Source organism: Otolemur garnettii, unplaced genomic scaffold, assembly GCF_000181295.1.
Source record: "Otolemur garnettii isolate 467f Iridium unplaced genomic scaffold, OtoGar3 scaffold00009, whole genome shotgun sequence".
In the NCBI taxonomy this organism is placed as follows: domain Eukaryota; kingdom Metazoa; phylum Chordata; class Mammalia; order Primates; family Galagidae; genus Otolemur; species Otolemur garnettii.
In genome coordinates, this window is record NW_003852404.1 from 32,308,708 (window position 1) to 32,321,656 (window position 12,949).

At 35.7% G+C, this 12,949-nt stretch overlaps 1 protein-coding gene across 3 annotated transcripts in view; it reads left to right on the forward strand.

Moving 5' to 3' along the window:
* EPHA3 (EPH receptor A3) overlaps positions 1-12,949 on the forward strand; it is a 335,385-nt gene that overhangs the window by 259,627 nt on the left and 62,809 nt on the right. For 2 of the 3 annotated variants that reach the window (XM_003783935.1, XM_012801561.1), the window contains exons 7-9: positions 1,712-1,874; positions 8,821-8,923; positions 9,615-9,682. In XM_003783935.1, coding sequence (XP_003783983.1) covers positions 1,712-1,874; positions 8,821-8,923; positions 9,615-9,682 — 334 coding nt within the window. The remainder of the gene's footprint in view (positions 1-1,711; positions 1,875-8,820; positions 8,924-9,614; positions 9,683-12,949) is intronic. The other variant, XM_012801560.1, reaches the window with a different exon arrangement.

The window sequence follows — 12,949 nt, forward strand, 5'->3', positions numbered from 1 at the left end:
TTTTTTTTTTTTTAATACTCTCTTCTATGGGGAGAAGGTGTTTCAGTGTCAATGAAAGAAATCAAGGCAAACTTGATTTCTTTCTGTTTCTTGCTAAAACTTTCTGTGCCCAAATTAGTATAAATGAATAAACAATCTCCTAGCTTTCAGTCATCCTCGGTAAAGTGGTAAAGTCAAAGAAATACTCGTGTGATCATGATATTCTATTTTTAGAAGTATAACAAGACAGAACAGGCAAAGATAAGAATCCATGTTTATAGGCAAAAAAAATCAAAAGGAAATTAATGATGTCCCTCATTTAGTTCAGACTGGATGGCAGAACTGGGAAAATTACCCAACTTTTAGACTTGTAAGACTGATCACAAACTACAGTTTTCTACATTTACATCTTTTACAAACATAACAAATTTTCTGACTTTTTTTTCAACCACCCTCAACAAAATACAATAGACATCATTATTTGTAAGCTATATAAATCAATCCAGGTAAAAATGGTTAATTATATTAATATTCTGTAAGAATTTTTAATTATACATGTACATGTCATATTATTTTGAAGATATAGTTATAAAAATAGTTATATCACATATACATAAATTTAAAATTATTTTAAAATACATATATGGTGCAATATTTTGACTGTTTCACTAGAGTCTAAGTTTTAGCTTTCTTGGCTATTTAGTTCATTGATGATGAACTAAACCATTCCCTGGTTCTGGGAATGTGGTTAACAGTTTTATTTGTAACAAATAAAACAATTATTATGTAAAATAAATGCATTCTACTTTTTCCATTATTTAATATGGTAATTTAAATGCTAGCTAATACATAACCAGCATCCTTATCTAAAAAGTGTACATAGTGTATGACATGTTTTCAGTACATTGTAGCTAGTTTGGGTTGGCTGAGTTTCAGTATACTGTATCTACTTTTGGTTAGTCACACCATGCCCCACCCTAGGTGCAGGGATGTTCTTCCATAATTGAAATTATGTTACCCACAGGTCCTCAGTAACATCACATATGTTAGAAGAAAACACAGTTCTGTGTAAATTCAATTTTAGTAAGCAGGCTTGATACAAAGAGACATCACTGTTAACTATACAGTATGAATCTCCTAACATACAATGTCAGTCTCACAGAAGTGATCATTTTGGGGGAAATACTCTGGAGTTTGATCTGAAGAGATCTGAAACACAGTGACCTAGAAATACAGAGTAAACATAGTTATGGTGAAAAGAACTAATATAGAGCTACACAGGAAGCCCTGCTTTTTTATGTTTAATCTTGAAGATGGTTAGAAATGTTTCAGTTTTGAGAATCACTCAGACGTTCCTATTAGGTTTAGTTCAAAGGGGTTTTTTTTTAATCTTCTTAAGTTTATTCTTGGGATTACACTGAAGCTTTTGCTCAGCCTTGACTTTGAAGGGAACATATCTTCACTCCTATATGTACTAACTAGTAAGAATGAAGATCGACTTTTCCTGTTTTATATGTAGGGCATAAATCATAATATCCAAATTAGAAATTTCTATAAATATTTTCATCTTTTAAAAATGCCTTGATTGCCTTCAGAGAATAAAATTATTGGCATGACTTTTGAAATCTGCTGGATGCTTTATGTGAAATACTAAAAGAACCACTGTTTATCATTTGGTAACTTTGTGATGACTTGATTTTAACATGCATTTTTTTTCCTTTTTACCTCAAAGCAGGAACAAGAGACAAGCTATACCATTTTGAGGGCAAGAGGCACAAATGTCACCATTAGTAGCCTCAAGCCTGACACTACATATGTATTCCAAATTCGAGCCCGTACAGCAGCTGGCTATGGAACCAACAGCCGCAAGTTTGAGTTTGAAACCAGCCCAGACTGTATGTATTATTTCAATGTGGTGTGGTGGGGTGGGTGGAGGAGAGGTTGGGAGGCTATTGCAAAAGGTGTCTAGTTGTTTATATCACTCTCTCTGAATTTTTACCAAATGTGATACATTGAAGACATACTTCTTGGGACATCTAGCAATTTGTATAACGCTGTGTCCGTGTGCCATATTTGTATTCCTGGGGTGTGCTTCTTTCACTCTTACAAGTCAAACCTATAATAATGCCTGAAATGTTCCTATTAGTCCTAAATTACTAATACACTCACAGCGCCTGTCATTTCAGATATCCCTGGTTCATGGTATGTATCAATGAACTACAAAAATGATCCATGAGAATCTTAATTTTGTCTTAATCCTTAACATAAACAGCCATGTATCACCTGGAGAATGAGGATTCTCTAAAGTGTTCTACCACTTTATTCCCATTCACACGCAGTTTGGATAGCCTGTTTGTCTGATCCCAAATTTGGCTAAAATTGATCTAAAACTGGCAAGCATTTTCCCAGTAACTTTCTTTTGTTTCGAATGCATTTCCTTCACATTTGAAAAGCCCTCACTGCAATACAGTTTTCAAAAAGGTAAAATCATGTCTGTAGTAAAACGTAAACAGAGCTGAAGATTTTATTTAACTTATGAATTAATGAGCAGTCTACAAGAAGTTCAAACACTTTCAAAGGACAAGTTGAAGAACATATGTGTACACACACAAATATACATATATATGTATATTTTTGTGTTTGTAGGTGTGAGTTCTGGCAACTGGAAATACTTAAATACATTTTCAGATATGTCCCAATGGGTTAATATTTAGTGGGAGCAATAAGTAATGAATGAAGTCATCTTTTCTACAGGGAATAAACATGTTTTACCTCTAATTCATGTTATTTTAATTGTCATGGGAAAAATAAAACATGTTACTATCAGTTTTTAACAAGTATTCACAGTTGTAAAGCAGCCTAGAAGGGTGACCAAAGATGCTTACCACTAAGAATGAGATGATCCAGGAAGAGTCTGTGTACACTCAGCCCTCCACTGAAAGGAATCCCTGTAATCTCTCTGTCTATTAAAATTTGCCATTTTCCCCTAATGCTAATATTTCCTATTGTCTAAATAGTTTGTTCCTGGCATAAAATCGTTTTGCTACTGGTATGTTAATATTTTTGTGCCCAAATTTAATACTTAACAGAAATGTTCAAGATTGACCAAAACTCCTTAAACTGCTGAGGTTCCTATAATGGAAATACGTTGTCTATTTCCCAGACAATTAAAAATGCTGCTCACAATAAGAAGCTGTAAATTCTGCAAGATATTATGAATGCAGTGTTTTCAGAAATCATCTTCTCATAGCTCAACCATGACAGTTCAACTCAAAGGACAGCTGCTTTCCTCTCCCACATAACTCTATCCATAGAGACCTCCTTTAATCTTCGTGTGATGAAATAAGCATGGAGAAACCGCCTTCTGAGGATATTAGCGACAAAACGTAAAATACTGCAGAAATTATAGTGAACAAGACTTAAAACAAATTATACACTTTAGGTGACCCAATAATAAATATAATTGTAACTTAACATTAGTAGTTCTAAGTGATCTTACAAATTTTAAGTGGTTAAAAGAAAGATTCTTCTTTTCAAATGTTTATAGATTAACTATTTTGAAATTCTTCAATGAATATTTGAATTAAATGCATCAAAGAAATCTATATTTGATTTACCAGGAAAGGTCCCAGATCACAGAAGTAGTAAAAGCAAATGTTTATTGTATCCTATGGTAGAAATTAGGCATCTTAGTAGGCAGGAGGGTCAGATGACTATTAGGTAACCATTTTTTTATGTTGATGAATATCTTGGAACAACCATTTAATATTGCATGGTCTTAAAGAGCATTTAACCCTATCTGATATTTTCAAAAAACAATTTTCAATAACAAATTGTAAAATTCTAATGTAATTCAAGACTTACCACTTACCATAGATATTACATTTATTTGTGCATAAACTATCAAGACGTTAATGTCTGAAATATAAAAAAAATCTCATTTGAAAACTTCAGGCTCTTGGAACTTTTGCCAAGTAAGTTTTGTACTTGTGATATTTCCGCTGATGAGACAAAGAAGAGAAAAAGAAAATAAAAATTACAATATGATTTTTTTTCTTTTTCTCTCCATATACAAAAACATTGTCAGTTGCAGAGTTTATTTTATTAAAAACTCAGTGAAGTCTTACTGATTCACCACAGAATCCTTTCAGGATTTAAAGATAGATAAGAAAATAATCTCCTTTGTTTTAGATGGAAAAGGCAAAAATCAAACCTCACCCTATAAGCCAAAATGATGTGTTTAACATTCCTAAAAATTCAAAGCATTTAAGTATTTTTGTTTTTATTTTTGTAATGAAGAAATAAAGAAACCTCACTTTTGGATTTCTTAAACTGTTTGCTTTTTCCTCTAGTTTTAATTGTTTGAACTACATTCAAAGCTCTCATTTATGCTACACATACATATGTCTTAGTAGGACCGCTAGCATATTATGTGCTAGAATTTAGGTAAAATTTCCTGAAGTTAATTTCTAGGAAAGGTGTTAAGGCACAGCGAGCATGTATTTTCCCAAGGGCTTTAAACTATCCTACTTTTCACATGTGAGCACTTTACATTTATTATCACCCTCATTTTACAGATGAGGAAACTGAGGCATAGAGAGGTTAAGGAAGCTTTCCAAAGTCACACCATTAGCAAGTGATGTGTCTGATTCTGTGGAGAATGCATGCATTTGTGTGACCATATTTAAAGCATTCCATGTGATCCAACAGGATCACATGAAGTATTCAGATATTCCCGTCTCCTTTTATACCATGTAGGTGGTCTAACATGCAGAGTTCATGTGTTCGTTTCCAAATTTGCCTCTAATACCTGGTGGCAATGAACCCAGAATCCTCAAATTTCGGAGTCCTGGTCCAGTGCTGCTATTGCACATAAAACCAAAAACAAAAAAGGAGGCTAAAAAAGCATGGTGTGCAAGAGAATAAAAGGATTTTCCTAGAGTGAAGGCAGCTTCTTCCAGTGCAAGAAGCACAAGCAGTAATATGGCAGGAAACGGAGACCGTCCAGTCGACCTCTGGACAGAAGCCAACCGGGGCGTGTGCTTTGTGCCCTGGACAGCCAGGTAGAATGTGGGCTTTCAGAACAGGACTTTGGAGCTGGTGGGCATTATTAAGGTGAACTTGACAAGTCACTTTACGTCTCCACGCCTCAATTACACCATCTGGAAATTTAGAAAGATCGCTTGCATAACTCAGTAATGTTTCTATGTTGCTTAAATTAGGTATTTGTGAAGTGCTTAACATATTACCCAAACTAGTAGGTACCATATATGTGTGCATTGTGTTTTTATAAATTCTTCATAATTTAGATAACAAGAATAAAAATCTGTGGAACAAAGCTGACTTTTAGAACCAGGAGATTCCATTGAATATTACTATCCAAGGAGCCAAACCCCAGGGACAATTAACTGAGCGCTCACAGACGCCCCACCCTTCCTTAATGCTGTTTTTAAAGAATGAGTGTGTGGCAGCTTTCATCTCTTGGGGCCTATAATTAGGGGACATGTAGAAGCCTGATAAAGGTAGAATGGAATCATTATTAGAGAAAATTATATATAAAATTAGACATTTATACATAATTTTATAGAAAACAGTACTTTTGCAAGTTTTTTACTAAGGAAATGATTTAATAGGAATATGTAACATTTTTTTGAGTACTTTGAATATTGAGCAAGTGTTTTACTTGTATTAACGCATTTAATTCTCACACAAATTTTGTCCTATAACAAATGAGTATAAACCCAGGCATTCTGATCCTTGAGATGAGCTCCCAAACTCTACTCTGGGAGGAGAAAGTGAGTGTAAGATGGAGTAAAATGGGAAGTGAATAGAAATAAAGAGGGCAGTTTGCTTGTGGGAAAACAAATTCAAACTGAATTTCTAAGAAGTGTCATAGAAATTAAATTTTAGCAACAAATCATGTTAAATTATTAGAAAACAAAATATTCTTCCTTAGTATTTGGTCCCTAGCTAATTTCAGCAATAAAAAATGATCCGATTTTCGACTCGACTCCTGTAGCTCAGTGTGTAGGGCACCGGCCACATACACCGAGGTTGGCAGGTTCGAGCCTGGCCTGGGTCTGCTAAACAATGACAACTGCAACCAAAAAATGGCCAGCTATCGTTGTGGGTGCCTGTTGTTCCAGCTACTTGAAAGGCTGAGGCAAGAGAATCACTTAAGCCCAAGAGTTTGAGGTTGTTGTGAGCTGTGACACCAAGTCACTCTACCAAGGGCAACATAGTGAAACTCTGTTTCAAAAAAAAAAAAAAAAATATATATATATATATATATTTATCTCCAATTTGTTTATCCACCTTAGATAGTATCTGGGATTATAGGAAGTGTTTAGAGTTAGCAGACACTAGAGAAGTCTTACTTGAATTTTATCTTTGACAGAAAAGAAATAGAAAATTCCAAAAAAAAAAATAGAAAATTCCTTTCTCCTATCATATTTCCCCTCCGAATTCCACTGAACTTTACTGTATAAACTGGCTAATCAAAATGACTATTGAATTCAAAGTTTGTTGCTCTTTGTAAATTATCAAGGCATAAGAAGTTAAAAGCAATAGAGTTATCATTGTATGCTACAGAATATTTTTGAAACGTTGAGTGTAGCCACTTTAAAAACTATTCCCTCCCTGATCTGTAAGCCAATGGATAAGGACATGTCAGTGCGAAGCAGAGACAGGATGGATTTACAACACAAGAGTGTGATAGTGGAAATATCTGTGACGGGTACAGGGAGACAGAGCAGAGGTGGGCAAGCAGCGCCTGCTCCTGGGATGTAGGTCTGTCAGCTCGGAAGGGAATTTCAGAAGAGTTGGGGAGGAGGAGCCATAGAGCTCCAGGCAGCTCTGAGGGTCTCGGCAAAGCCAGTAAGATGCACCCATGCTCAGAGCCTGCACGGGACAGGAAAGGCCGGCTCTGGTACACGGGCCCCTCCCCCGTTTAGTCATGGGGGGGAATGTGACCTACACTTGAAGGCTGAGGTGAATGGTGAAGGTGCAGCAGCTGGAGGCTGTCTGCTCACTGTACCCGGCAGCAAGCACTCCCCCGACTGCCACAGTAGTATAAACAGTAATTTGCTGGTAGTAAAGAATAAAGCCCTTGCAACAGTTTATATTATGAGAATGCTGTCCTGCCACACTCTGGGCTCTTTTGTTCAGGTGTTTCTAACAGGAAACTTCTAAGGGCCTATCTGCTTTTTTTTTCTTTTTTCTTTCTTACATCATTTACTCCTGAAACCACGTATTTTTGAGATTTGCCAAACATTGAATTGATCAGGTTGAAGATGCCATCTTGGCATGGGAGAGGTTTTAATATTCTAATAGTTGAACTCTCTGCTCTTCTCTTCTTTTGAGTCACAATTTGTCCAGGAATTCAATCAGCATTTACCACGGGAGCAACATATGTAAATATGAGCATATAAAATATTTAAAAGGCTGTTTCAAGATTTTAGAAAATCTAGAGGTTAGGATGCTTATGGAGTTTGTAGAAGATGAGTCTGGGACTTGGACAGGGAATAGATTCTAAATGACTTTACAAGCTCTGCTATAGAATTTGAGTTTTGTCCGGAAAGTGATGGAGAGACCTGCAGAGATTTTATGCATAGGAATTCCATAGTTAAGTTCATGGTCTTAAAGGAGGAATCTTGTGGCAAGGTAGAATATAGGAAAGGCATACAAACAGGGCCTAATTAGGAATTTCTAATGGTAATCTAGAAGAAAAAGAAATAAGCTAGAATATTTAAGAAGATTTGGTGATTAAGGAGCTGTAGAATGACTGGGACAGGGAGAGGACAGGGTAACTTTGTTTCTGTGGTCTAGTTCCTTGCTCTCCAAAAGGTTGGGGGTCTGGAATTGACCCAAGCAGGACCCCCTGGGAGCTCATAAATATATACAATGTGATTCCCCACTCTAGATTGATTGGATCAAAAATATTCCCAAGTGATTTGTGTGTGCATTAAAGTTTGAGAAGCATTGGACAGAGTCAAGAGTCAATAAACTTTGTGTAATGAGCCAGACGATAAATATTTCAGGCTATGCGTACATACCGTCTGTATACTACTACTGAACTTGTCCATTATAGCCTAACATTAGGCATACACAACACACAAATGAACGTTTATGGCTGTATTCCAATCAGACTTCATTTATGGACACTGTAGTCTGACATTCATAGAATTTCCAAATCACAAAATCCTGCTCTTTTGACTTTTTACAACTGTTAAAAAATGTAAACCCATTCCAAGCTTGTCCGATACACCAAACTGATGCAGGTTAGGTTTGGATTCTGGGCTGAATTTTGCTAACCCCTCACCTTGGTGCATGAATGAGGGAGGGAGTCATTTGCAAAGGTAGGAAGTACAGGGAATCAACATTTGTTGTCTATATGTGTTGAGGTCCACAGACGAATATCATATCTCTTTAAACAAAAACACGTATCGGAGGCAAAACAAGGTTAAGGAGAAGCTTTTATAATTTCATGCTGGTGAATCTGTACCATCCCTCTAAGCGCCTTGGATAACTTCTGGTTCATCCAGTGAGATTTTTGCCAATGAGGACAGAGAAAACCGGCTCTAGATATTTCACTCAGTAAGCATTCAAGTGGTGTTTGATCAATGCCATAGAAACACAGTATTCAATCGTATTAATTAGGCAGAAATTTCAGGCATTGCTATGGGAAATGTCTATTTGTATTTATGCTAACTAATGAATTCTTTGTACATAGTAGCAGACAACCAAGCAGGATACTGTGACTCAATTTGTGAGCACGTCCATGTAGCCGGCAGTCACGAGGTGGTAACGCTGGATCCTCACGTTTTCCTCTTCAACTTGCAGCTTTCTCCATCTCCGGTGAGAGCAGCCAAGTGGTCATGATCGCCATTTCAGCGGCCGTGGCCATCATTCTCCTCACCGTTGTGATATATGTGTTGATCGGGAGGTGAGGCCACAGTCTGTTTTATTATTTATTTTCATAATTGTTTGGTCTGCTGCCCTTGATCACTGTTCAAATCTGAAGCGTGTGATCATTAAAGTGTCTTAACAAGTAAGAACACCACCACTTGCGTTGGGGCCCTTTTTCCCCTCCCTCTCTTCTTTTCTCCACCCTCAGTTTTGATTTTCTGCTCTCCATGAAACTCCTGTCCCCACTCTCTAACACACACCACTTCTCTTCTTGCTTTTGACCCTACCCCTAGGTTTTACTTTCTTTTTCCAATTATCCCCTCACTCTTCAAATAACCCCAGATTTCCTTGACACTTTCTCACCCAGAACCTTGGTAACACGTCACAGCACTAATCATTACCAATGGTGACTTTACCCTTCATTCTTTCTAACAGTAGTTGTTAAAAAATACTATAAACACATTCTAAGGCCATTATAAAAACTGAACTGGAGGGGTCTGCACAGTAGGGAAGCAATTCTACATATCTCATTAGGCAGCTTTCCAGGGTCTCCAGAGGAAAAGGCTTCTACGGAGGATTTAGAAAATACGAAGTCATTAAACTTTCACTAAAGCATTTAATTGCTTGAGGAAAATCTTTTATTTTGTGTTGCATGGCACATTGTGAAGATAGACAATTGTTTTTCTTATATTCTCCTTACATATTCTCTTCCCCCGACTTACTTCTAGGTTCTGTGGCTATAACAAATCAAAACATGGTGCAGATGAAAAACGACTTCACTTTGGGAATGGGCACTGTAAGTCTCTAAACTTCCTTTGTTGGGTTTTCTTTGTTACCCGTTCAGTTTTAGCAGTGGTTGGTTTCAAATTGGAGAACCTCCCCACACCCTGACAAAGAGAATCCAAAAGTATCTTAATGGAAAAACTGAGTATGTTTGATGCCCGGATGAAAAGCAAAGCGTATCCTCAATGTCTGTGATATAGGTCTTTTGCTAAAAATCTAAATAGGAGATTTTTCTCATTCCTAACTTCCAAATAAATATAAACAACCTCTGTTTATGTGAAGTGCCTTACTCCATTTTGTCAACCAACCAAGAAAGAGCCTTTTGAATAAACTATTTATTTTGAAGTTACATGATATCTTACTAGTAGTAAAGACGGAATGTTCCCACTATATTTTAATTTAGTCTTTGTAAAATGTTTTTTAAAAAGAAATACACTTTTAAGAAACAAAGTATTTATAACTAACAAAGAGACAATTCCTTTGAATCCTGGTGTAACAAATCGTCTTAGGTGTTTTGCTTTTCCAAACTATAGTTCAGTTTAGTGAGGCAATTACTTATCAGTGACCTTAAAAAGAACACTGTTCTCATGGAAATTAACGCCCAGGCTGTAACTTTGCTCATGTGCTCTAAAATAATCTCAATATAACCAATGTAGTGTTGTAAGCATTACTTCCTTCCACATTCATCATTGCCTTCAAAAGTTATTTTCAAAACAGCATGATATTTTTTATCAGTCATTAGATTGCCATCTAAGAATACACCATTAGTTATAACTCAAAACATGCATGGAACATACAGTAGCTTGAAAAATAAGTGTCCATTCCTGGAATAATTCCCTTGGGGGTAAGGAAGAAAAACTCCCATACCAAGTACAGTATACACTACTCTGGTAATGGGAACAGTAAAAACCCTGACTTCAGCATCAGTCAATCCATCCGTCTCATTCCTGTAACAGATGACTTTTGCCCCCTTAGTATTTTGAAATACTAAATATATCATTATATATACGAATGTCTTCCAAAATTTAAATTCATGTGAGATAGAAACAGAACAAGAGTTTGTAGAAGCATCATTTTGTTCATTTCATTGTAGAGTGAATACAAGATAATTCACAAAAAAGCCAAAGGGCTACCTTCCTAATGTCAATATCACAGCAGTGCAGACTACTTTGGAGACTGACTCAAAGTCTAAAAAGAATGCATGAACAAGTTACAGAAGATTTGACTACCTTTTTTTTCAGAGGACCAGGAAATACTGATGTTACAATATCCATGCATAAATTAGTCAGCACAAAGACATTCTTTTGGATAAAGTTGCTCATAGTCTGAGTCGAACTACTGCCACAATTATTGTCTTTAATGCAAGACCACACTGACTGGATTTCTGTGGGAATTACTATATAAGTCTTACTAATTTGGAGCTTTGATAAATTTTTGCAAGCAAATTCCTGTATCATCCTAGTCTGTTTTGCTGTTGGCTTTTATGATGAAGTATGTTGAGACATTAATTTTTATTATTTTTATTTCAAGTGTATAATGTTGTTATCATAGACAAACAAAAAAGAAATGCATTTTATCCTAGCTGCAAAGACATAAAGTAACTTATATGTAAGTCATAAACTTTCTGCCCCTTAATACTACAGCTGGTTTATTTCAGAGCATTTATTTGGTATTACTTTAAAAAGCTCCAGCTATGAACTATTCCCTCCAGCCTTGTTACAAATCCTATAATATTGCTTCAAAAGGAAAGAAATGTGTTTCACCTCCTAAGATCCTGTCCCCTTGCCCTTTCTGGCTGGGCCTTTTTACTTTTTGCTATTCTTAGGGCAACTCATGCTGGTAAAATGGAAATGTAAATTATTGTGTTTGCACAGAACGAGCTGTAAAGTAGTGCAGCTTAACACGTGTGCATGTGTTTATTATCTGGTTTTCATGACAGAGCCCAGTTACTCTGTATGTTGCCCTTAATTATTGGTGCAAAGGGATTATGTGCCTTGCAGTCTGAATCACCTGATTCCCGGAACCTCTGGGGTCAGCAGTTAAATAGCAGCAGCCAAAGCTCCCACAGTGAACAGACCATTTTACTGGAGGTGGGGGTGGTGTTTATATTTGTAATTTTTTCCCCAAAATGTCCTGTGAATGGAAAAGCAATTTATCTTATTTTAATTATGAGGAATGAGAATGATTGATTTGATTTTTATTTGGGGATGATTTTTAATTTTCAGATTATTTAATAATGCACATATCCCCTAGGGCTTAGTGGTACTGAAGGGTAATGGTAAAGCTCACTTTCAAGGCTTTTGAAAACTAGTGCTTATTTACAATATTTGAGACATTGTTCCAAACAACTCATTTTATAATCTTTGTAAACTCTGATGACAATAAATCTCCCCAAATTGATTTTCTTAAGGTAGCTAGGTAGCTGAAACATTTGTAATTGTTTATCAAAAAAAAATAATAATCAATTTTACCTTATGTTTAAAAAGTCTCTTTTTTTTTCTTAAAAAGAATCACTAGATTTCTTTACTAAGTATAGGCAAATCAAAACTGGAAAATTATATATCACAGCCTCAATCTGGTATGAGTCTTCATTAAAATGTAACTAAATTGTCTAAAATAAAATATTACCAACAAGGCTAAACTCCTAACATATTTTAGTAACTCTATGGTTATTTACTTTAGCAGTTTTCTTTATTATAAAGCAAGAAATACAGGGTAGACTTCCTTAATCTATTTCTTGTTTTAAGGGTAAAATGTTTTAATGTTGATAATGTTAGGAATCATTTTAGCATAATAATAAAATATAGTAGGCTACTATATCAGTGGATGACTCTGCTATTTGTGTTTTTAGGAAGGAATTATGTTTCTATAGCAAAGGAATAATGCTCACTGATCTGTGAGCTCAAAAGGACTAGACATTTCTGAGCCTAAATCCTATCACTAGCAAACCTCAATGATGTTGATAATTATAAATAAACATTTTTAACAAAGAAACTACTAATTAGATCAATATTCTCTATCCTTTATAGAGTGTGGATTATGGAACAGGCTCTCACGCTAGGCCCCTGAATAGCAAGTTTTCTAGAACTTTCTCTCTCATGGGCCTAACTTGTCCTTTTTTGCTGATATATCCAAGATAGAAAAACTCTAAAAGTGCAGCTCTCACTTCAAAAGCTACTTGACTTAGAGTTTACCCAAAGCAAGGGCCAGGGCATGAATTTTTTTTCATTTCATATTTTTTCATTTCATTTCTTTTTTTTCCATTTTTATGAATGCTAAC